The sequence below is a fragment of the Pteropus vampyrus genome, unplaced genomic scaffold (assembly GCF_000151845.1).
Source record: "Pteropus vampyrus isolate Shadow unplaced genomic scaffold, Pvam_2.0 Scaffold50, whole genome shotgun sequence".
NCBI lineage: Eukaryota > Metazoa > Chordata > Mammalia > Chiroptera > Pteropodidae > Pteropus > Pteropus vampyrus.
In genome coordinates, this window is record NW_011888831.1 from 3,942,598 (window position 1) to 3,965,935 (window position 23,338).

General features: G+C 39.8%; 1 protein-coding gene and 1 pseudogene across 5 annotated transcripts in view; one reads left to right on the forward strand and one right to left on the reverse strand.

Moving 5' to 3' along the window:
* Window positions 1-14: 14 nt before the first annotated feature.
* Window positions 15-23,338, forward strand: part of SMG6 (SMG6, nonsense mediated mRNA decay factor) — a 191,827-nt gene continuing 168,503 nt past the window's right edge. For 2 of the 5 annotated variants that reach the window (XM_023530469.1, XM_023530471.1), the window contains exons 1-8: window positions 15-245; window positions 2,333-4,073; window positions 4,623-4,815; window positions 5,277-5,387; window positions 7,877-7,983; window positions 8,265-8,343; window positions 11,147-11,257; window positions 11,640-11,852. In XM_023530469.1, the coding sequence (XP_023386237.1) occupies window positions 158-245; window positions 2,333-4,073; window positions 4,623-4,815; window positions 5,277-5,387; window positions 7,877-7,983; window positions 8,265-8,343; window positions 11,147-11,257; window positions 11,640-11,852 (2,643 nt within the window). In that variant the 5' untranslated portion in view covers window positions 15-157. Of the gene's footprint in view, window positions 246-395; window positions 505-2,332; window positions 4,074-4,622; window positions 4,816-5,276; window positions 5,388-7,544; window positions 7,688-7,876; window positions 7,984-8,264; window positions 8,344-11,146; window positions 11,258-11,639; window positions 11,853-23,338 lie in introns of those variants that run through there. The other 3 variants (XM_011359849.2, XM_023530470.1, XM_023530472.1) reach the window with 3 other exon arrangements.
* LOC111739502 lies at window positions 15,905-16,020 on the reverse strand (annotated as a pseudogene).

The following is a 23,338-nucleotide window of genomic DNA, read 5'->3' on the forward strand; positions in this document are numbered from 1 at the left end:
TCCTCCCTATACGGCCACCGTCGTTTGGGGAGGAGGACGGGAGGGGGCGGGGAAAAGGGTGGGAGGTGGGTGAGCGCGCGCTCCGCCAGTCCGTCGTGGTTTCCTGGCTGCGCGCGGCAGTGGCAGAGTAGCTGCAGCTGTAGCAGCAGCCGCGAAGATGGCGGAGGGGTTGGAGCGTGTCCGGATCTCCGCGTCGGAGCTGCGAGGAATCCTGGCCACTCTGGCTCCGCAGGCCGGGAGCAGAGGTGAGTCGCGCCGCCCAGCTCTTGGGCCGGGTTTGCCCGCCCCGCCTCCCTCTCCTCCTCTGCCTCCTCCCAGCTCGGTCCGCGGCGCTCCGGAGCCCCCGCCCCTTCCCCCAACAGTGGGGGCGGGGGCCGAGGGCGGTCCCCTGGCGGACTTACCAGTTCCAGGGCCTGTGTGGGGTCCGGGTCAGCTAGTTCTTCTGGCCCTCTTCTGGAGAGCCCAACCCGAGTTCCTGCCTCCGCCCCCTTTCTCCCTGCGAAGGTGACTGTTCCCCACTGCCCCAGCCCTCTCAGACCAACCCGTGGATTTTCAGCCGTCAGCAGACGCGAAAAGGAGTGGGCGCTGGGGTTTGGTGGCGGCCCCGGGGTGTATCGTTCCCAGGAGAATCTGCAGGCCTGCTCGGTCATCTCTTTAGCGTTGGAGAAAAGGAACTAGGAAACTGAGGAGGAAGGTTTAACAGCTCTGGACTTCCGTGCTGAACTTTTTTCTCCAAGGCAGGCTTCTGAAGGCTGCGCCATTGAAGGGATGCAGCAGTACCTCAGAGAGTTGACTCTACTCTGGTTTGGCCTTGGCATGTGTGGGAGCAGTTTTTATCAGAGAGAATGCTCAACTTTCAAGTTAAAGTCCCCAGCCACACCAGGAAAGCTCCAAAGAAGATTCTAGTGTTTCATCTCTTCTTTGTTAGGCATTGCAGTTGTGTAGAATGGTAGCTGCGTTTCTGTAGACCCGTGGCCAAAGTCTATGAAGTTGGTTTTCGTTGATTAACTGAATTGGATTTTTCAGGTTGTTTTCTCTTTCTGCTCTGGATAGTAGTAGCAGTAGCTCTTCTCCCTCCCTTCCTCCCTCCACTTTACCTAAGTTATAAAGGCTGCTGAGGATGAACTATTCTGGAGCTAAACTGCTTTACCTTTATTCATACTTGATGAAGCAGTCTTTTAGACTTCTGAAAAAACCGAAGCAATGTCTTAAACTTCAGGGTTTGTTTTTGTTTTGTTTTGTTACACCCATGGGTGTAAATGCTGGAGCTTATGATCCCTGTTATGGGTTTGTTTACACTGGTGTTTATAGAATGATACAAAGACTATGTAGCATCCCATTTTACTCTGTGATCTCATTAATTCCTGTCACTTTCACACTGAGATGTTTAGTGCCTATTTGTAGTAGTCTCTCCCTTAACAGACAAAGGTAACTGAAACAAAAAATAGATACTTGCTTATCTGTCATTCAGTAAGTTCATGAATCCTGGAGAGTAGTTTCTGAAGTCCTGTGCTCTTACTCTTGAGTGCCCCAGTCCTTGGTATTTTGAGTGCATGTCACAATACTTCTATCATCTTCCAGGGAAAAGCTCCCTTATGGAACTTTTTCCTTCTCATATTCCATCATCATAGTAGCAGTTAGTCTCAGTATTCTAATGATGATAGTCTGAGCAGTATTTCCTTGGAATGACTCTGCTGGCTTCTGTTAGAGAGTTGGTGAGCATGAGTGGAGTTGAAAAATGTGGAAGGAGCTGCTTCCTTTTTGCTTTAGTGGGAGGTATATGATTGGATAATTGGTATCCTAAAGAAGAGGATTGTCCTGGCCAAGTCCAGAGACTGGAGTTGCAATTTTTATTCTGCAGAGATGTTTAGAACCATGGGTTATTATGCATGCCCCTTTTTGTATGTTAAAAGGACTTAACCACCTTGGAAAAAGAAAAAACTAAGGTGTATCTGAGGGTTCTGTAGTAGAGAACAGTCTAATGCTGAAATGATCAAAGATCTTTTATTCTGATGGTAATAGAGTAGTTTAGGGTTTTGGGGTTCCAAATATGACTTGGGTAACACATGATTTTTTTTCTATTTCTCTATCCCCGGTGGAAATAGCTTCAACACACTTAAGTTCTTAGCCTTGTCAGTTCCTGAATAAATATTGTAAACTTAGTAGAATTGCTGCTTCTGCAGAAATTTCCTTCTTTGTCCAGTAGTAATAGCATTTTGATACTTGCTTGACTTTTCTGTTACATTACCAGAATGACATTTTTTCCCCTTCCCTTCTCCTCTATTTTTTTTCTTCTACGCTTTCTTCCCCAACGCTCTCTCCAACATCACAGAAAACATGAAGGAGCCCAGGCAGCGGAAAGATAACAGGCGCCCAGATCTGGAAATCTATAAGCCTGGTCTTTCTCGACTAAGGAACAAATCTAAAATAAAGGAACCCTCTGGGAGTGACGAATTTAAAGATGAAATTGTTAATGATAGAGATTCTTCTGCTGTTGGAAATGGGGTGCAGCTCATTAAAGATATCTGCAAGGACCTGGACAACCAACAGCAAAATGGTCCTATAGACCCAGAAAATATTCAGGTACAGGAGTCCTTTCCTAGGACTGCTGGGCAAGAAGATCCAAGCCTAAGAATTATCAAGAGAACAAAGAAGCCTGACATGCAGATCTATCAGCCTGGAAGGCGTTTGCAGACTGTTATCAAAGAATCACCTAGCCGAGTAGATGAGGAAGAAATCCTCAACCAGGTAGAACAGCTGAAAGTAGAGGAAGATGAGTATAGGGGACATATAAAGGAGGAGGTTGTGAATAAACCAGACAAAAATGAGGCAGAAAAGAGCCTAAATGGTGACAGAGTAAGGGTTACAAAGGGAGAAAAAGGAAAGAGGATTGAAAAAGGGGAGGTGATGAAGAAAGTGAACGATGACCCATCACAGGGGAAGCTGGGTTCTGCAAAGCGCTATTCTCGCTCAGACAAACGAAGGAACCGCTACCGCACTTGCAGCACCAGCTCAGCTGGTAGCAACAACAGTGCTGAGGGGACTGGCCTGACTGATAATGGATGTCGCCGCCGCCGACAGGATAGGACCAAGGACAGGCCACGACTGAAAAAGCAAGTATCTATGTCCTCAACTGATTCCTTAGATGATGACAGAATTGAAGAGCCTGATGGGCCCAGGAGGAGCTCAGAAAGGAAGAAACATTTAGAAAGAAGCTGGTCTGGGCATGGAGAGGGAGAGCAGAAAAGCAATGGTAAAGAAAATCGAGGCACTCTTCGTGTCACTTTTGATGCAGAAACCATGAACAAAGATTCCCCTATGGTGAGATTAGCTAGGGAGAATGTGGATAGGATAAAGCCTGACAAAGGCTTGAGCAGTGGAGGCAAAGGCTCTGAGAAGCAGGAGTCCAAAAACCTGAAACAAGAACTTCGGGGTCGTGGTCGTGGCATTCTGATTCTGCCTGCCCATACCACCCTCTCCGTCAATTCAGCTGGTTCTCCAGAGTGTACACCTTTGGGACCGCGGCTTTTATTTGGATCTGGTAATAAAGGATCTCGGAGTTGGGGCCGAGGAGGCACCACTCGACGATTGTGGGACCCAAACAATCCTGATCAGAAACCTGCTTTAAAGAGCCAGACACCCCAGCTACATTTTTTGGACACCGATGACGAAGTTAGCCCTACATCTTGGGGTGACTCACGCCAGGCCCAAGCATCTTACTATAAGTTTCAAAACTCTGACAACCCCTATTACTACCCTCGTACACCAGGCCCTGCTTCCCAGTATCCTTATACAGGCTATAGCCCTCTGCAGTATCCAGTGGGCCCTACGAATGGTGTATACCCAGGGCCTTACTACCCAGGCTACCCGGCTCCATCAGGACAGTATGTTTGTAGCCCTCTCCCTACCAGCACCATGAGTCCTGAGGAGATGGAGCAGCACATGAGGAACATGCAGCAACAGGAACTACACAGGCTTCTCCGGGTGGCTGACAACCAGGAACTGCAGCTCAGCAACCTGCTCTCCAGGGACCGCATCAGTCCTGAGGGCCTGGAAAAGATGGCTCAACTCAGGTATGATACGTTCCACCCTGGCTAGTGGGAAACGGAGATAAGCAGGAGATGTATAGACTCCTAAGGCTGAGGAAGGTAGAAACCTTTTAGGTAAGCCACTGGGTGTTACCTTCCTTTCATATTTTTGTTAGGGAGGGGCAGTTGGAAAAAACAGAAAATTTTGTTTCTAGACTTAGAAATGATTATACTTCCCACTTTTTGTTTAAGAAAAAAAATTATCTTTAAGAGAACATGGAATCTGGAAATGGAAATGGAAAAGGAAAGACTTTCCAGAATGCCAAGAAATGAACAACGTATAACTTGTGGTGAAGATCTTATTTCAGCTGTTAAATTTAGGTGGACGCATATATGGGAAAAACTACTTTCCTAGACATAACTGTCTTTAGAATGACCGCCTGCTGTGCAGGATGGAAACTAGAATGATATTATACCTGGTGGCATTTTGGATTTCCACGAAGGAAGATGTTTAATTTGCAGGAAGCTCATATCTTGGGTCTGGCCTTTTCTGTGGTGTATTTGGAGCTAGCAGTTGCATGTATTTTATTCCAGAGCTGAACTGCTGCAGCTTTATGAGCGCTGTATTCTATTAGATATTGAGTTCTCTGATAATCAGAATGTGGATCAGATCCTGTGGAAGAATGCTTTCTATCAGGTGATTGAGAAGTTCAGGCAGCTTCTCAAGGATCCGAATGTTGAGAACCCAGAACAGATTCGGAACAGACTTTTGGAGCTCTTGGATGAGGTAAACTATCATCTTGTCCTCAAGATAAAGACTTTAGCATCTTATAGTTGTGATGGGTATTTTACCACCTGAAATACTGTTGTATAATAGAACATTGACAAAAAAACCGTACACATTTTCTTGGGTTTAGGCCTACCCTACCCCTGTTGCTTCCTTGAGACCATAACTTACAATTGGAGTTAGATCTGAGCTTGGAAGCTTTCTGAATGTCTTAGCTGTGGGTAGTGAGTTTGGGGATTGGGAGTGGGGAGAAGAGTGTGTGCATGTGTTCATATCTTTAAAACCACAGATAGTCTGATACTATAAATTTTTTTTGGTGGCCACTATATACTGTATATGTCTCTCTTTACATCAGATGGCTGAGCACTAGCAGAACTGAAAGGATCACTTGCCCAGTTTCTGGTGGGTAGATTGGATCAGAACAGACTGATTCAGCTATTTCTTGTTTTTTCTCTTTATAGGGTAGTGACTTTTTTGATAGTTTGCTTCAGAAGCTGCAGGTTACTTACAAGTTCAAACTGGAGGACTACATGGACGGTCTTGCCATTCGTAGCAAGCCATTACGCAAGACAGTAAGCCAGTTTCTTTATCTTAAATTTATTCATTCATTTAGAAAGCATTTATTAGTGTTACATGCTAGGCACTGTGCTGGGTGTTGAGGATACAAGAATGAAAGATACAGTCCATTGGGGAAAGACCCATTAAACCAACAATTATAATGTAACGTCATAAATTCTATGATAATGGTATGTATAGAGTGTTGAAGGGGCATAGAGGGAAGTGCATCTGATATAGATTGATGGGTCAAGGAAGCCTTCTCAGAAACAATATGAAGTTGAATTTTGAAACATGGCTAGGAGCAGAAGGGGCAGTTTGAATACAGGGCACAGTGAGAGAAAAACCAGGCCTTGTAGGAAAAGTGCAAGAAGTTCATTCAGTATGTTGGTGTCTGTAATGTGGAATTGGGCTGTATAGGAGGTGAAGCTAATGAAGTAGGAAGGGATAGATCAAAAACTCTTGTATGCCACATTGAAGAGTTTGGACTTTATTCTGAAAGCAGTTAGGAGCCATTGATTGATTTCCAACAAATAGATATCATTGATTTGTTCTTAACAACAAATTACTCTGGCAAATGGGCAAGAGTGAAGGTAAGAGAGTCACGGCATGGGCCTGAACTAAAGTAGCAGTAGTGGAGGTAAAAAAGAGGAGATAGATTGGAAGGATACAAAGGAAATAGAATTGTATTGCTGGCTGATTTAGTGTGAATGATGAAATTGGAGGTATGAGGAGTCTAGATCATCTCACAATTTGTGGCCTAGGAGAGTGGCTGAGAAGGAAGAGGTTAGTTCAGTTTTGTATATGATTAGGTGGAGGAGTTTGAAAATGAGCAAGTGACTATTTTGGTCTGTCTGGAGCTCAGGAAAAAGAGCTGGGCTGGTAATTGAGAGTCAGGTGATAGTTGAAGCAGGAGTTGGGATACTAAGAAGACTGAACAGAGCAAGGTGATCAAATTTTAAGTTAGTGGTGGGTGAAATTGTCAAGTACTATATAGTCATAAAATGCTAAGATTACTGAAAAGTGTTCATTGGATTGGATGGCCTTAACACTAGTTATTTTAACTGGAGAGAATGGAAGCCAGATTTTAGTGAATGAGAAGTATGGCAGTAGATACAATGAGAAATATAGATTATTCTTTTAAGAATCTTGGCTATGAAGACGAGAGATAGTAGTTAAAAGAGAACATATTGTCACGAGAAGTTTGTTCTTAAGCCGAGAGATACTTGAACATATTTATGTGTTGAAGGAAAGGGCTAGAAGAAAGGAAGAGGTTACAGATTCATTGGAGAAAGGAGTGTCATTTGTGGAGCAGAGGCTTCCTCTTGCCTTTCTGCTCTTGATGATTTGATATGCACAAATTCTATTACTAATCAACAAGTATTATTGAGTGTCCTACATGCCAGGTGCCATTCTAGGCACACACAATTCAGTGTGGAACAAGAAAGCCATGAACTCTCAGAGTTTAGAGTTTGTTTAGGGGTGAGTATAGATGCTGAATTAGTAACTGTAGATACAGTGACTCTGCAAAGGATGCTGTGGAAGTATAAACTGTAAAGGGGCTTAGAGGAAATATAGAGGGATCATTATCTACTTCCTGAGGAGTCGTTATGGAGGGGTCATATCTACTTCTTGAAACTTTGTTCTTTATTCAGTGACATGGTAATTTCTTGTGTGGGGGTGGAGTGGAATTAAATGTTAGGAAGTGATGTTCCTCAGGGAGGTTTTTAGGTTGGCCACATGTCTTGGGATTGCTAAGGGTTTACTCTGTTGTTTTCTCACTGAGAGATGCCAAGCCCATCAGTGAGAAAACATGTAGATACATCTGTCTGTCTGTCTCTACACACACAAACACATACACATTTATATATCTCTGTGTGTGTGCGTGTGTGTGTGTGTATAAAACTATACAGTCTTGGCATGTTGTAGATGTTTGGTGAAGAGTAACTTACTGTTTTAGGGAATTACTGTTTTGCAAAGGGAATGTAATGCAGTAACACAGTGCAGTGATATTAACAGTTTGAGGAGAGAAAGACTAATGATGGTAAAAAAAGAACAGAATAAACAATTGTCTTAATATTTGTATATCACTTTATAATTTGTATTTTTATCCTTAATCCCTTCAGTTGTCCTATGGAATAGATATTTTTACATTCTGATGAAGAAACTGAGACCCAAAGAGTCCCAGAGACCTACTTGAATCACACAGCTGTTATATATAGAGTCAGGTCTCCTGACTCTTAGTTTCAGAATGTTTTCTTCCATTTGCCTGGGACTCAAAATAAGAATGACCCCTCTCCCTTTAGCCACTTTCTCAGTAAGTTTTTCATCACATTGTTGGTTTTTTTTTTGTTTGCTAGTCAAAGTTAGACTGAAAACTTTTTACTTTGTTGAGGATTATTAGTGCCTTATTAATGCGGCTCTGTCGTTTTGACCCTATCTCTGTCCTTTGGGGTTGAAATTAGAGTTTCTTGGGTATGCTACTGACTTATTGTTTTTCCTGAAGGTAAAATATGCCTTGATCAGTGCTCAGCGATGTATGATTTGTCAAGGAGATATTGCTAGATATCGAGAGCAAGCCAATGACACAGCAAACTATGGAAAAGCGCGCAGGTACTTTTGCCTTCTGTTCATTGCTCTTCTTTCCTGTGTGGTTTTAAGCTAAGCCTTATTATGAGTGATGGGCCACCTCAGCTGCCTCCTATATGTATATCCTACAGGTGTCCCTCTTGGTTTCTGTAGTCATACTTTACCACTTAAGGGTTATAGCTAACACTCCAGCTTATGTCTTTAGTGAGGACAATCAGGTGATGAATTGGGGAAGAGTTGATATAGAACTAGCTTTCTTCTTCTTCTTCTCTTCTTCTTTTTTTTTTACTGTTTTTCTATTCCAGTTGGTACCTGAAGGCCCAGCACATTGCTCCCAAGAATGGGCGCCCCTATAACCAGTTGGCTCTGCTGGCAGTGTATACGGTAAGAAATCCATGGACAAGAGAAGAATTTTGCAGGCAGTACCTTAGAAATACGGATTTTGCTAACATCAGCTCCTGGAGCTAGATTTCATCTGAATACTATAACCCAAAGTATATCCTCTTCTGTCTCCCATCCTCAAACTCTTTTTGTTACTGTTACCTTTTGAAGTAAATTGTCAGGAATTCCTCACTGCAGTTGAATCTGTACTTCCACTTTCACTGCCCTTAAGTTCCTGTGCATATGCTTTAGTCAGAAACCACTGTTTTTACGACCAGAGCTGCTGCTCTGAAGCTTGTCTCTCTTCCCTTCGCTATCTCATTGAACTAGATTACTTATTTCTAGAAGGAAAATGAGGCTCCATTTACCTCTCCCCTCATAAAGTCCTCAACTAGCTCTTGGTGCTCAGATCCTTGTTTCCTTTCTCCAGATCATCCCCTTATTTCTCTTAGCTTTTCACCAAAGGAGTATCCTTAGCAGAAGCACAGTAAATGCTTTTCGTTGAGTAATATTCCATTGTATGAATGTACTACAGGTTGTTAGGCATTACTCTAATCGAAAGACATCTTGATTGCTTCTGAATTTTGGCAGTTACTAAAAAAGTGCTGTAAACATTTGCATGTAGGTTTTTGTGTGGACATAAGTTTTCAACTCATTTTTGTGAATACCCAGAAGTGTGATTGCTGGGTTGTATGGTAAGAGTATACCTGTGTAGTTTTGGAAGAAACTGCCAAACTGTTTTCTAAAGTGGCTGTATCATTTTGCATTCCCACCAGTAATGGATGAGAGTTCCTGTTTCTCTGCATCTTTGCCAGCATTTGGTGTCAGTGTCCTGGATTTTGGTTATTATAGTAGGTGTATAGTGGTATCTTGTTGTAATTTGCGTTTCCCTAATGACATAGGATGTAGAACTTTCACATGCTTTTTTGCCATCTGTGTCTTTTTTGGTGAGGTGTCTATTCAGATTTTTTGCCTACTTTTAAATTTTGTTGTTGTTTTGAGTTTTAAGAGTTTATTGTATATTTTGGATACCAGTTCTTTATCAGATATGTGTTTTGCAAATATATTCTGTTTGTGGCTTATCTTTTTTATTTTCTTAGCAATGTCTTTCACAGAGCAGTTTTTAATTTTAATGAAATCCAACTTATCAACCTTTTCTTTTACGGATTGTGCTTTTTGTGTTGCATGTAAGAAGTCATTGCCACATTCAAGGTTACCTAGATTTTCTCCTATGTTTTCTTTTAGGAGTTGTATAGTTTTGCATTTTACATTTAGGTCTGTGATCCGTTTTTAGTTAGTGTTTATGACAGGCATAAGGTCTGTGTATAGATTAATCATTTTGCATGTGGATGTCCAGTTGTTCCAACACCATTTGTTGGAAGACTATCCTTTCTCCATTGAATTGCTTTAGCTCCTTTGTCAAAAATCAGCTATTTCTGGGGGCCTCTATTCTGTTCCATTGATCTATTGGTTTATTCTTAGGCCATTACCACACCGTCTTGATTATGGCAGCATTATTGTAAGTCTCGAAGTCAGGTAGTGTCATTTTTCCAACTTTGTCTTTCAATACTGTATAGACTGTTTTGAGTCTTTTGCCTTTCCATATAAACTTTAGAATCAGTTTGTTGATACCTACAAATCTAGTGAGTGTGAACTAGTATCTCATTGTGGTTTTGATTTGCATTTCACAATGACTAATGATGTTGAGCATCTTTTCACATGCTTATTGGCCATTTGGAAAAATGTCTATTCAAATCTTTTGCCTGTTGTAAAAAAATTTAAAAAGTTTAATTGTAAAATATACATAAAATAAAATTTACAGTCTTACCCATTTTCATTAGTGTTAAGTATGCTTACATTGCTGTGCAACCAATCTCTAGAACTCTCCTCTTAAAAAACTGAAACTCTGTACCCATGAAACAACAACTCCCCATTCTCCCCTCCTTCCAACCACTGACAACCACCCTTCTATTTTTCTCTATAATTTATCTACTCTAGGTACCTAAATTAAGTGGAATCATACAGTAGTTGTCTTTTCGTGACTGGCTTATTTCACTTAGCGTTATATTGTCAAAGTTCATTCATGTTACAGCTTGTATTAGAACTTCTTCCTTCTTAAGGCCTAATATTCAGTTGTATGTATGTGCCACATTTTGTTTATCCATTCATCTCTCATTGGGCACTTCCACCTTTTGGCCATTATGCTGCTATGAACATGAGTGTAATAATATCTCTTCAAGATCCTGCTTTTAATTCTTTTGGGTATATACCCAGATGTGGAATTTCTGGGTTATATGGTAATTCTGTTTTCAATTTTTCTGAGGAGGGCTTCCATTTCCTCATCTTTAAAGTGGAAATAATAATAACTATGTGGCAGTGTCCTTAGATTTAGAGATAATATCTATGAAGTGGTGATCACTTGCTTCATTCTTAATTATGCTTAATCAGTGATGTTGCCATTGTTATTTATGATTTTAAAAAATAATTAGGCGAGTTGAACATTCTTTTCCCTCTAAAAACAAAACATAATTGGCTTTTATATTTTATGAAGCTCCTTATTCTTTTTCCCTCTTATGAATATTTGGCTCTTGAGTACCTCTGTCTATAAGGTATAGTACTGTGCAAGAAGAGATCTCTGATGTAATTGCCATGGCTTCTTCCATGGATAGCATTCTGATTTTCTTACTGGAATTCCTCACAGCTTGGGGCACAGGTTGGAAGAGATAGGGTGTTTTTGGGTCAGCTGACTTAGGCTGGAGTCAGAAAGAGAATCGGTTGACTCAGTGTCTCTGGCCTCTTTCCACAGAGGAGGAAGCTTGATGCTGTATATTACTATATGCGCAGTTTAGCTGCCAGCAACCCTATCCTGACTGCCAAGGAGAGTCTCATGAGCTTGTTTGAAGAGACCAAACGAAAGGTGAGTGGGAATACTGGCAGAATCATTCCTTCCCACAAGAATGTGTTTCTCTTAGTGCTTCTCTGTCCTTAAGGGAATGTCTAATAATGTCCTCAAGGAGTGCCATCGGACTGTGCTGATGGAAGTCAGTTGGTCCTTATGCAGAACCAAACTCATCCTTGGGAGGGCTTTCTGGGGCCCTTGATTGTACATGTTCCACAGCATCTAGTTTACAGAATTGACTTTTATGAGATAAGGCAGATGATACTCTGCTACTTTGGAACTATGGCTAAGTCTTTACTTTTTATAGTCCTTGGGCAACAAACTCAGGTGAGGCGAGCACTTCTCTTTATTAGCTGAATCCCAGGAGAGTCAGAGCCTGTATGTTTTGTATGTTGTGCAGGCAGAACAGATGGAAAAGAAGCAACACGAGGAATTGGAACTGAGCCCTGACCAATGGCGGAAAGGAAAGAAGTCTACTTTCCGCCATGTTGGAGATGACACAACTCGCCTGGAGATTTGGATTCATCCATCCCATCCCCGGTCCTCTCAGGGCACAGAGTCTGGGAAGGATTCCGAGCAGGAGAATGGACTGGGCAGCCTGAGCCCCAGTGATGTAAGTTCCTGAGGGTAATGTAATGCATAAGACTAGCTATGTAAGTGTGGGTACCTTCATACGGGCAACTATGAGGCACTGTGGAGTTGTTTCCCAGGAATCACAGGGAAGGGGAACCACTTCAGGCTCCCTGGTGTTCTCATCCATCTCTTCAACCTACACTTCCTTTATCTTTACTATGCACTTCCCTTTCCCACCGCTGTGTGGCAGCGTAGAATTTAGTAAAGGTAATCTTTCTAAATGAAGATTTACTTAGTGTAGGATAATAATTTTTTTGCCACTTTGGGTTTGTAGTCACCAATATGATGCTTAAGGATTCTGTGTGGGATTTTGTAAGCTAAGGAGAGAGCATAGTATTTGAAAAACTGCAAATGGCTGGTTCATTGTACCTTAATAACATTCATAGTGGAGTGGATGGTGGGATAATCCAGTACCGAATCTTGAAGGGTCATGCAGTAAATCATTTGACCTTTGTCCTGAAGGTGGTATGGAGCTATTGAATGCTTTAAGTAGGGAAATATAGTAGCTGGGTTTCTGGCTTAGAAACTGGATAGATAATGGTCCATTTGCTGAGACTGAGAATAAAGTTGGTTAGTTTTAGTGAATTTGGATTTGAGAGAAAGAGGATGAATTTAGTTTTGGACATGCTAGAGTTTCTATAGGACATTCAAGTGGAGAGTTTTAGAGGCTAACATCTGAAGCTGAGGAGAGTGGTCTAGGTTAGAGATGAAGATATTTGAAGACATCCTCTTATAGATATTAATGGAGCCATGAAAGATGATTCAGTTATTCGAGGAGAAAACAGAATGATAAGTAGTAGGTTGAAGATCTAAGAAAGAAAGGAGATAGATGGCGGGAGAGATCCTTGCAGAGGATGGGAGGGGAGTAGGATCCAGAGCACAAGTGAAGGGATTAGCCTAAAAGAGGGTGCATGATCCCTCTTTCTTGTGCTTGAGGAAAAGGAGGAATAGTTCATTTTGGATGCAGATTAGTTTGTGGGTATTGGAGGAAGATGAGGGAGGGCCTTTTTGATGTTTTCTGTTTTCTCCTTGAAGTTGGAGGCATGGTTGTCTGCTAAGAATGAGTCAGTGGTGGGATAGGAGGACTTGTTCTTTGTGGTTTAATTTAAAATTTCCACATATCTTCCTATATTTTTCTTAGTCTTTAGCTGTTTTCTGAATGACTCGGAAGGCAGTCATTACTTATAAATGAAACCGTCAACTTCTATGTGCCATTGTGTGCATGAGGCCTCGATATGTTAAGGTGCTTCTTAGGAGCTGCTGCTGTGGTAGAATCCCTCACCATTGCGCTCTTCTAGCCACTGGAAACTTATTTGAATAAGAGATAAATTGTTCTACTGCATTAGCTCCACTGTCGGTGACAATCTTTAAAATGAAGCAACAATGACAATATGAGAAAGCACTTTATGGCTTTGGCCTTGGCCTAAGGTCGAGGAGTATCCCTTATAAAGGTTATAGCTAATCTTATATAGATTTCTCTCTTCCATCAGGTATTTTACTTTTTAAATAATTTGTTAATAAGTGTGTTTTTATTCTTATGTGCATCTCAGAGAAGGCATTTTCAGGATGTGAGCTGTCATTGGATTCATTATAATTTTCTTTTAAATTATACAAATCACGTAAATATATTTTTAGTAAAAATTTCAAATAATTACAGGTACATGTAGAGTAAAATGTGGTTATTTGTTTTCTAAACTGTGAAGCAGTTTATATATTTTCAGACTACATGTCATCTTTGGGTAATTACTTCCCTTAATTTCTTTTAAATTTACATCTGTGAGTTTGGTCTTTTGTTCTAGACTACCAGAACTTGAGGAAGAAGGTTGCAGTTTCATAGCTCTTAGTTTATCCAGTCAGGAAACCACACTGCCTTTTTTACCTGCTTTCTCAGGCCCTAGTTAGCTTCCCATATTTTTTTCTTCATTATAGTAGGTACCCAGAACTCAGCTTGCATTCTCTGTTCCTTGGAACATACAGTTGATGAGAGTGGGGATTTATTCACATATGTTTAAATGATTGGACATCGGGGATATAGAGATTAAAACAACAAAAAATGGTCTTTAACCTCAGCTATGTGGGGAAGAAAGAAACAAATGATATGATTATAATGAAGTGTGCTGCATGCTAGGATAAAGGTAAACACAAGAGGCTGCAGGAGCACACAGTTAGAGCAACTAATCAGGGCATGGTTAGAGAAGGCTGGAATGAGGAGCCATTTTGCAGCTGAAGGATGAAGTAAGGGCATTTCTACTCTGAGGCCTGAAAGCTTGAAAGAGGCACAGAGGCTTAGGGAACTGTAGGTAGTTCAGTGTCGCTGGATGCTAGGATATGAGAACTGCTTTTGTTAGAGACTTGAGTCATCTTTTATCCCTTCTTTTCCTGTACCCCCACAGCTAGTCAATATCAAGAGCTGTTGAATCTACCTCTTAAACATAATTAGAATCATCTACTTTTCTCTGTTTTCACTACCACCATCCTAGTCCATGTTATCATTTCAGTAATCTACAGACTATTGAAAGAAGTTCCTAATGACCTTTTCACATTTATTCCTGGTCCTCATTAGGCCTTTTTAGGTAGTAACCCGGATGAGCTTCCAAATACACATTTCTGATCGTGTTACTTCCCTTCTTGAAAATCTTCACTTATTTCTATTTGCTCTTAGAATCAGATCCAAAATCATTAACATAGTCTGTGGGTCCCACATGATTTGCCCTCTCTGCCACTTCTAACCTTATCTTATACCACTCTTCCCCTCTTTGTTGTTGTCCTCTGGCCTTACTGGCTTCTTCCTTTAAAGGCTCAAGCTTTTTTTCTGGCCCTATGGCTGTTGTGCATTCTCTGTGCCCACAGCGCTCTCCTCTTTTTTTCAGTCCCATTCTTATTTCATGCTTAAATTCTCAGCCTAAATATCACTTCCCTTTTTTAAGGGAAGCTTTTCCTGATCTCTGAGCCTGGCTGGTTTCCCTTTGTAATATCACATTTCTTAAGTAATTTTGGGTGCAATTTTGTTGTTGGTTAAGGTCTCTCTCTTGCTCTATTCAAAGCTCTGTGAGAATGAAGTTCATATATAGTTCACTGCTTTATCCCCAGTGCCTGCACATAGAAGATTCTAAATAAATCTTAGTTGAAAACTTAAATAAGGGGAGGAACGGTGAGGGATGAGGCTGGAGAAGATAGGAGGGACTAGATCCTTCATAAGTATTGAGAAGTTTGCATTCAGGTATTGATGATCTTAAGCAGGGGGTTGACACAATCAAATTGTGTAATGATCACTTCAATATTTCTACTGTTGGAAAGTTTTTAATTTTTTAAAGGGAATTTTTAAAATTGCAAAAGTAACCCCAATTCACTGTATCTAAATCAAACAAAAATATTCTTGCCTTCAGAGATACCACTATTAACTATTTGGTGGAGGTTCTTTTAGATCTTTTTGTAAGCATTTATAAGTGTATACGTATGCACACATTACCTACATATGTGAAATATCTATATATTTTTTCCCAGCTTTATTGAAATATAATAGTTGCTCATATTAACATTGTATATTCAATGAGTTTTTTCGATTACAGTTGGCATACAATAATATATTTGTTTCAATTGTACATCATCGTGATTAGAGGTCTATGTAAGTCATAAAGTGATCACCCCACTAAATCTAGTACCCCTTTTTCTCCTTACATGTTTATTACAACATTATTAACTACTTTTCTTATGTTACCCTTTATATCTCCATGTCTGTTTTGTAACTACCTATTTGTACTTAATCTCTTTGCCCTTTTTTGCAGTCCCCTCCAACCCCCTCATCTAGTAGCCCTCAAAATATTTTCTGTGTCTATGAGTTTATTTCCATTTTTGTTGTTTATTTTCTTCTTTAGATTCTACATGTACGGGAAATCATACGATATTTGTCTTTCCCTATCTGCCTTATTCCATTCAGCGCAATACCCACAAGGTCCATCAAGGCAATATCTTTTTCTATCCCTTTCTTCTTCTTCTTTCTTTCTTTCTTTCTTTATTTATTATTATTATTTATGCCTACAGCACCTGGTCTTCCTAGATAGTCTCCCATCCAGGTACTAACCAGGCCTGACCCTGCTTAGCTTCCAAGATCAGACATTGGACTTGTTCAGGGTGGCATGGCTGTAGACCATGGACCATGGCTCCACTGGGGTGTGAACCCAGGACCTTCTGTGTGTAAAGCAGACGTGCTAACTGCCACACTATGGAACCTATCCTATCCCTTTCCTTTTAGTCTCTGTGTGTCTTTTAATCTATGAAATATATTTTTTTAACAAAAGTGACATTATGCTATATATGCCAATCTGCAGTTTGCTTTTTTAAATGATCAATTGAACATACAGTCTGTTCTGCTGTAGTATAACACATACATTTCTAAAAATCACTGTGCTGTGCAAAATCACACAATGAAACCATAGAGCTTATGAATAAAATTGGGTTAGGGAAACAACACTCAAAAATTTCCTCAGTGTCATATTAAAAAAAGGCATAAACTTAATAAAACAGTTGTACAATTTTGTAGATTTTCATTAGTTAAGAAATAATATAAATACTCTCTTGAAAAAGACAAATTTGCCTGTAGAAGTGGGCTTCAGAAGGATTGCAGTTTGTGGGTTATTGTAAAGTGGTGGAAGGAGGGTTATTTGATATTGGATGGGCAGCTGTGGATAGGTGTGTCTCATAACACGAGTTCACATGGTGAACTGCAGTAGCTGGTAGATGTATGTTTTGTGTATTCCTATGTAGCTCTGTTCAGTTGGGTGCAGTTTTCTGTGTTCACGTGGTATTTCTCATGAACAAAATCACACATAAGCAAATGTAAAATTTGTGTTATGCTCATATTATTTCCTAATATGTTGATCATGATGGAGCAAATTTATATTTTCAGAAGAAGCATTGTTGCAGAACTGATTGTTTTTCCACTAAATATATTTCCTTAGCATGTTCTTAATATAGCTGCATGCATGCTATAACATTATAAAGATGCATGTCATTTATTTAACTTTTATAAAATTTAAATTTGCTGTTCATTTTAGTTGTCCTTTCTGGGTGATTAATCTTAATAGGAATTGCTCCCTCGATGACTCCTAGAGAGTTTCTAGCACAGATTACTAAAATTCAGATCCATGAATAAGAAACAGAATGTTTGGCTTCAGATGTTTGTTAATATTGATAGTAAATTCCCAACTATTTTTTTCTCCCTCTGCCAAGCATGAGCTTTGGATCTCTCTCTGAATGGCTGCAGGTTAGCTTGCGGGTTGTTGGTTTTCAGCCTTGAGATGTGGTTAGGATTGAACATGCAACCTGGGGAGGGACTGCCAACCTCAACGGTAAGGGGCATCCTCTTAAAATAGTGAGAGTCCCATTTAGATTCTACGCCTGCCGGCTAGGCCACTCAAATTCAATGTCACCAGGGTTCTAAGCATTCTTTATTTAGTGGATGTTCCTTCCACTATGCCTTAGCTCCCTTTGGAAATCAGAAAAGGGTACTGCTTAGCAAATGAGTTGTTGCTGATATTGAGTTAATTAACGATATCTAATTACAGCATCAGTAAAAATGTTTGCACTGAAAGGTGAGGGTCATTGGTGGAACTGCTGAGGATTTTCTCAGACCTGATTGCTCTGTTAGCATCTTGAATAGAATGTAACACGTGACTATGTACTGGGGAGAAATGAGCAAATGAGATTGGGAGCTGTCAATAGGTATTTGTCTCTCAAACTTAGTGAGTTCTCATGCTCTGGCATGGTTTTGTTTATCATTCCCGACAATTTCCCTAACCAGCTATGACTGTTGTACCTACAAACATGCTTGGTGTTGTGTGTGGAAAATAGGTCTTTAGACAAGTGAAATGTTACTGTACATTTGGTGAGCTCTTGCCAAATCTTCCTTCTTTTTGGCTCCTCTGAATGTCTTTTGGGATTCGTACTGGATTATACCTCCGTAGTTCTTAATACCTATTATTTGGCCTTTCTTTATTTTAATTTCTCATATCTTATTTCACGCACCAAATGATATTGTTGCTTTGTTCTTTTCCTTTTGTCTCTTGTCCTTCTGTCACATTCTGTTATTTTATTTCTTTGCAAAGTATCTCTTTTCAGGACCTGTTCAGGTCCGGAATTAATGCAGTTACCACTGAGTTTTTGGGGTAGAAGTGTGCTGGGTCCAGTGCTTGACCAAACTAAAGTTTAGTTTATCTTTCCTATTGTGCTTGCTTTGTACTGGGACTGTGAAGGTGAATATGACGTTGGTATCTCCCCTAAGAGTTTAGAGTCTAGGGCATGGGTCAGCAAGCCTTTTCAAAGGCTACATTTGGCCTGTGAGTCTAGTTTGCCAGCTTTTGGTTTAGTGGAAGGAATGACTATATAAACAGAATGTTTCAGTATCAAGTTGATTATTGTTATTTGTAGCAGTTATGTTCTCTAAAGTCACCATGGATGCTGAATTAGTGAATACCGAATCATTGTTCCTAAGAAATACACAGGGTTAGGTTCCTATGAGCCTTTGGTTATAAGAATTTCATTGACTGATCAGTATGTAAACTTGTTTTATGTATGTTTTGCTTTATTTTTTTTTCTAAGATTTTTTTTTTAACACCTACAGCACCTAATAATATTCCTAGGTGATCTCCCATCCAAGTGTTAATCAGGCCCGACTCTGCTTAGCTTCCGAAATAAGACGAGATCAGGCATATTCATGGTGGCATGGCTGTAAACATGTTTTGCTTTAAAGACACCCTATTTAATATTATTGTTGATTAATTAACATTGAACTCATAGCCAACAGCACTGTAAGTTATGCCAAAATAAAACTTCACTAACACTCATTTTCTCCATACAACGCATCACAGCCTCTAGTGCTTAGGAACACTAGGCAACACTTCAGCACTACATTTGGGGACCATTTTAGTCAGCAAAATCACCAACAAAACACAAAAATGTGAAAAACATGGCACTAAATAGACCACAAAAAGGATACTTCTTTACAGTATGAGAGCTCATACAAAAAGTCAGAGAGTCACTCGTGAAGTCAGAGAGCGGCCTCAGCTGAGAACAGGTATATTGGGCAATTTGAATTTTTTTGCCACTCAGTACATGTCCACAAATCATTGCAAAAGCACCAGGAGTATTGATTTTGGTGTTGCTAGTAAGCTTTAGCGAGGAGGTAAATTCACAGATATGAAATCCGCAAATTATGAAGGCTGACTGTATTATGCTAAATCTCATGAGGGCGGTATGCACTGGGTACTGTGGAAGCACAGAGAAGGGACGTGGTCCAATCCTGGCAGAGGCATGGGTTGTAAAGAAAAGGAGAGCAACTGCAGAAGACTTTCTGGAAAATTTAACTAGGCATAGTGAGAAGAGAGTGTTTAAAGTAGAAGGAACAGTGTGAGCAAAGACGGAGGAGGTGAGACACAGCACAGGGTTTGCAGGATACCTAAATCTGTGGTCATTTGGAGGATAATGTGAGAAAGTTGGAGTGGTAGAGAGACTAAGCCTTCCACTGGAACCACTTTCTTATTTGATACTTGGTTTACATGGGTGGTGGTCAGCGGGCTTGTCTCATATAATACACTTCTGGATTCTGGATATAATTTGTTTCTGGAATTTCTTATTGTTTATTGTCATGTCTGTATTATTAATTCAACAAAAGAAGTACTGCATTCATTAAATTTGGTAGGGTGGACGTTGACTGAATTTTTTCGTTCCATGGTTTGCTGATTAAAATTTGTGGGCTACTCTTAGTGCTTTAGGCATTCTCAAACATGATGTCTCTCTTGGTTGTTAGAGAAATTGCTAATGGCTTTAAGTAGGGCAAAGCTTTTTTCTTTTCATTTTGATATTATTGCTCTTAAAAATTTACAAAGCCAACACTTATTGCAAAAAATTTGAAAATGCAGATAACATATTTTTACCACCTAGAGGTAGTCACTATCTTAGGGTATGCACTTCCTGCATATTTATATAGGGCACAGCATTTAAATTGGAACTGTCTAATGCCTGTTAACCTGGGAAATCAGAAGAGAAAAATTCATGCCTAAGCGTTAACCCAGAATCTGGTTGGAAAAGTGGTATTCTAATTTCTTAGGTCAACACAGTTGTCTATATCTTACTGTTTATCAAAGTAGCACAATTAAGAGTGTCCTCCCTCTCATGCATAAAGGGAAACTTCTCAAGCCACATGAATAAGGAAGAATGAGTTCAAGAAAGGTTAGACATCTAATAGGACTGATTATTGTTTTGAAAGATTTGCGCCTGAAAGGGTCCATTTCATGAGGAAGGATCTTGGACTAGTGAGAAATTAAAGCATGAGTGATTAATTTGAGGCCCCTTGGGCATAGAAAGTTTGTGACTTTGGAAAGCTGGGTTTTAGTTAGGGAGGTTTTTAGGCAGCAATGCTGGCGTTGGCTTTTAGGTCAGTGGGACTAGATGTTGAAAGATCTAGTAGAAGAGTGATTGCGTTTTTTAAATATTTTAATTAAAGAAGTATTTTTGACTAAGTAATATAAATATGTAATAATATTAATGGGACATTATAATTAATTTATGTGATTGTCTCCTTTTTCTTACAGTATTAATAGTATATCATATACATTGTTATTCACCTTTGCTTTTTTTTTCTCCTCATATTAATATTAGACGAGAGATCCTTCCATGAGCAATTATCTGCAAGTCCATTGTATCTCTTTAGAGATTGGCAGCTGGATAGCTTTCATTAATTTTATCCTGCATCATCTTATGTCAGAGGCAGGATAGTGCAGAAGTTAACAGCTTGGGCTTGGAAAGTTCTAGTTTAAGTCCTAGTTTTATCAGTTATCAGCTGTGAGATTTTGGGCATTTTCCTTAACCTGGTGGAACTTTAGTTTCTTCATCTGTAAGATGGTGATAATTATAGACTAAATGAGATAATATATGTAAAGAAGAATGAGTAGCATAGGGTCACTTCTTATACATTGGTGGTGGTAGTTATTTACATACTTATATTTTTGTTATAATGATTTTTTAAGATATTGGGTTTATTTTGCAATTTTCACTGTCACCCATGTGACCAAAGTGAACAATTAAAATGAACAGTATGAATGGTACTTCACAAACATAGCCTACTGTCTAAATGCAGACCTGTTTTAAGTTTTGTTTAATAATGAAAAATTTTAAACACTCAAGAAAATCATATAATGAACCTCCATATACTTGTTACTCATATCAACAGTTATCAAGATTTTTCCACATTTATTTCATCTTTTCCTACCCTCTACCCCCATTGAAGTATTTTAAAGCAAACCTTATATATCACATCACTGCATCCCTAAATATTTCACTTCCACACACCCCTTTTAAAATATAAGGAACATTTCTTTATGTACCATAATGCCATTGCCATGCTTATCTTTGGCATCATTCATGATCTGATCCATAACTTTATTTCCCAGATTATCTACCAGATGTCTTTAGACAGTTGGTTTATTCAAATCAAGATCTGCCTGTTAGGTTTGATTGTTTTGTCTAAGTCTCTTTTAACCTTTTTTCTTTTAGAATTCCCACATTCAAGATTTGTCTGTCTGTTTCCTTGTGACGTCATTTAACCTGTCTCTCTATCCTCTGTATTCCAGTGAGAGTTAACTCTAGAAATTTGGTTAGATTCAGGTTCAGCCTTTTTGGCAGGAGTTCTTCCTAGATGATACTGTGTGCCTCATTTTGCACTGCATTAGATGGTGTCTGATTATCTCACTCTGAGTGATACTGAGACTAATCAGATGGTTCACATGGTACAAATAGTGGGTTTTTGTTTGCTTTGTTTTAAAATTTCATTCAGTTGCCAACTTTCTCTCTCTCGCTCGCTCACACACACACACACACGTGTGTGTGTGTGTGTGTGTGTGTGTGTGTGTGTGTGTGTGTATCAGTCAAGATCTGGCAGCAATTTGCAAGAGCCAAGTCAGCTACCCCCTTTTAAAGGGGTTTGTGATCTTTAGTTTGCCAGTAGCCTCCACAACTCTCCTGAACTTATACATTGCTCGCTTATGTCACCTTTGTGGACATTTGATTTTGTGATTGTGTCCTTTTAAAGTGCCACCAAAGTAGGTTATTGCAGTTGAGGTTTTTAAGAGGTATTTGAGTTGTTTCTCAGAGATTCTGTTTAAGATTGGCAAGTCCCCTCAAACAGGCCTGGCTTTGGGCACAGAAAAGTGTCTTAATCACTGGGCCATAGATGTTTTGCTGGGATTCATGAGACATTGTCATTGGTGTTGACCAGAAACTAGTTAGCAGTATGTCCTGCTACCAGGCTCACTCTGTCTGCTGTGCAGTAGTAAGCCTAAGGAATCTGAAGGTATCACTTTGGTTTCCTAACAGAAGTTGTACCTCTGGGAATTGAGGGCTACGTACAGAGCTCTGGGATAGATTCTTTCCTCAACATCCTGTTGCAACCAAACTTGGTAGGAAGTGAGAAGTTATACTGCTAAGTATGCGAACTGAAAAACTTCAGGCTATGTTCTGGTAAATTCTGAATTTCACCCACCAAACCAGTTGGTTAGAATTAAACTTTTCTTGTCTCATGTAGTTTTCCCTATCCCCAGGCTTTTAGTAGACCTGAAATCTTTGACAGAGTGAGAACTTTGTTTTCTTGGATTTGGGAATCATAGTTTCTGCCTGAAATTTTGCATGCTGCCTTTGCTTGAATCTCTTGTGTCCATGTTTCCATGTTTTTTTTGGTTTGTTTTTTTCCCCCTTCAAGGCTCTGCTATAAGTTGAGAATGATGATTTTCTTTCTGACTCTGAATACATGGCTCTGTGAGGCTGGATAGTGTATAAATATTTTTTTCTTGCATTTAATCAAAAGTCCAGCAAAGTAAAATAAACATCGACTAACAAAGGAGCACAGCTTCACTGTGGAAAACCCAAGTCAGATGGCCTATAGCATGGAGCTTTCACACATTCAATTTTGTTATATTTGCCTGAAGGCTTTTTGTGTGTGTGATGCATGTGGCATTTTCTTCAGATCCATCATTTGCCTTGCTTTTCAGTGCCCCTTGCATAGTTCGTGCACCTGATCTGCTGCTGCTGCTGCTGCCGCCACTATTGTACTGAAAAGAAAGCTGTGATGTGTGGGTGGTACACATCTAATGCCTCCACCTTTCCCTCACTGCTCCCCATACCCTCTATGAACACGACTATAGATCAGAGCATGGTTTTACAAGTTCTGCTTCCTTAGGCAAGATGACTTGCCTTGTACTGGAGTGAGTTCCAATTCCTAGAGTTGTATCTTGAACTTTTAGGTTGGCAATTTCAGAATTAGTGCCATTATGAAGCTCAAAAAAGCTTTTGGCCTGATTTTCTCTGGATAACATAAGCATTAATTTAATCCACAGTGATAGAGAAGAATTGAGTCTCGATACTAGTAGGTAAATGTTTTATCTGTGGTAATTCCATCCTTTCATTGCCCCATAATTG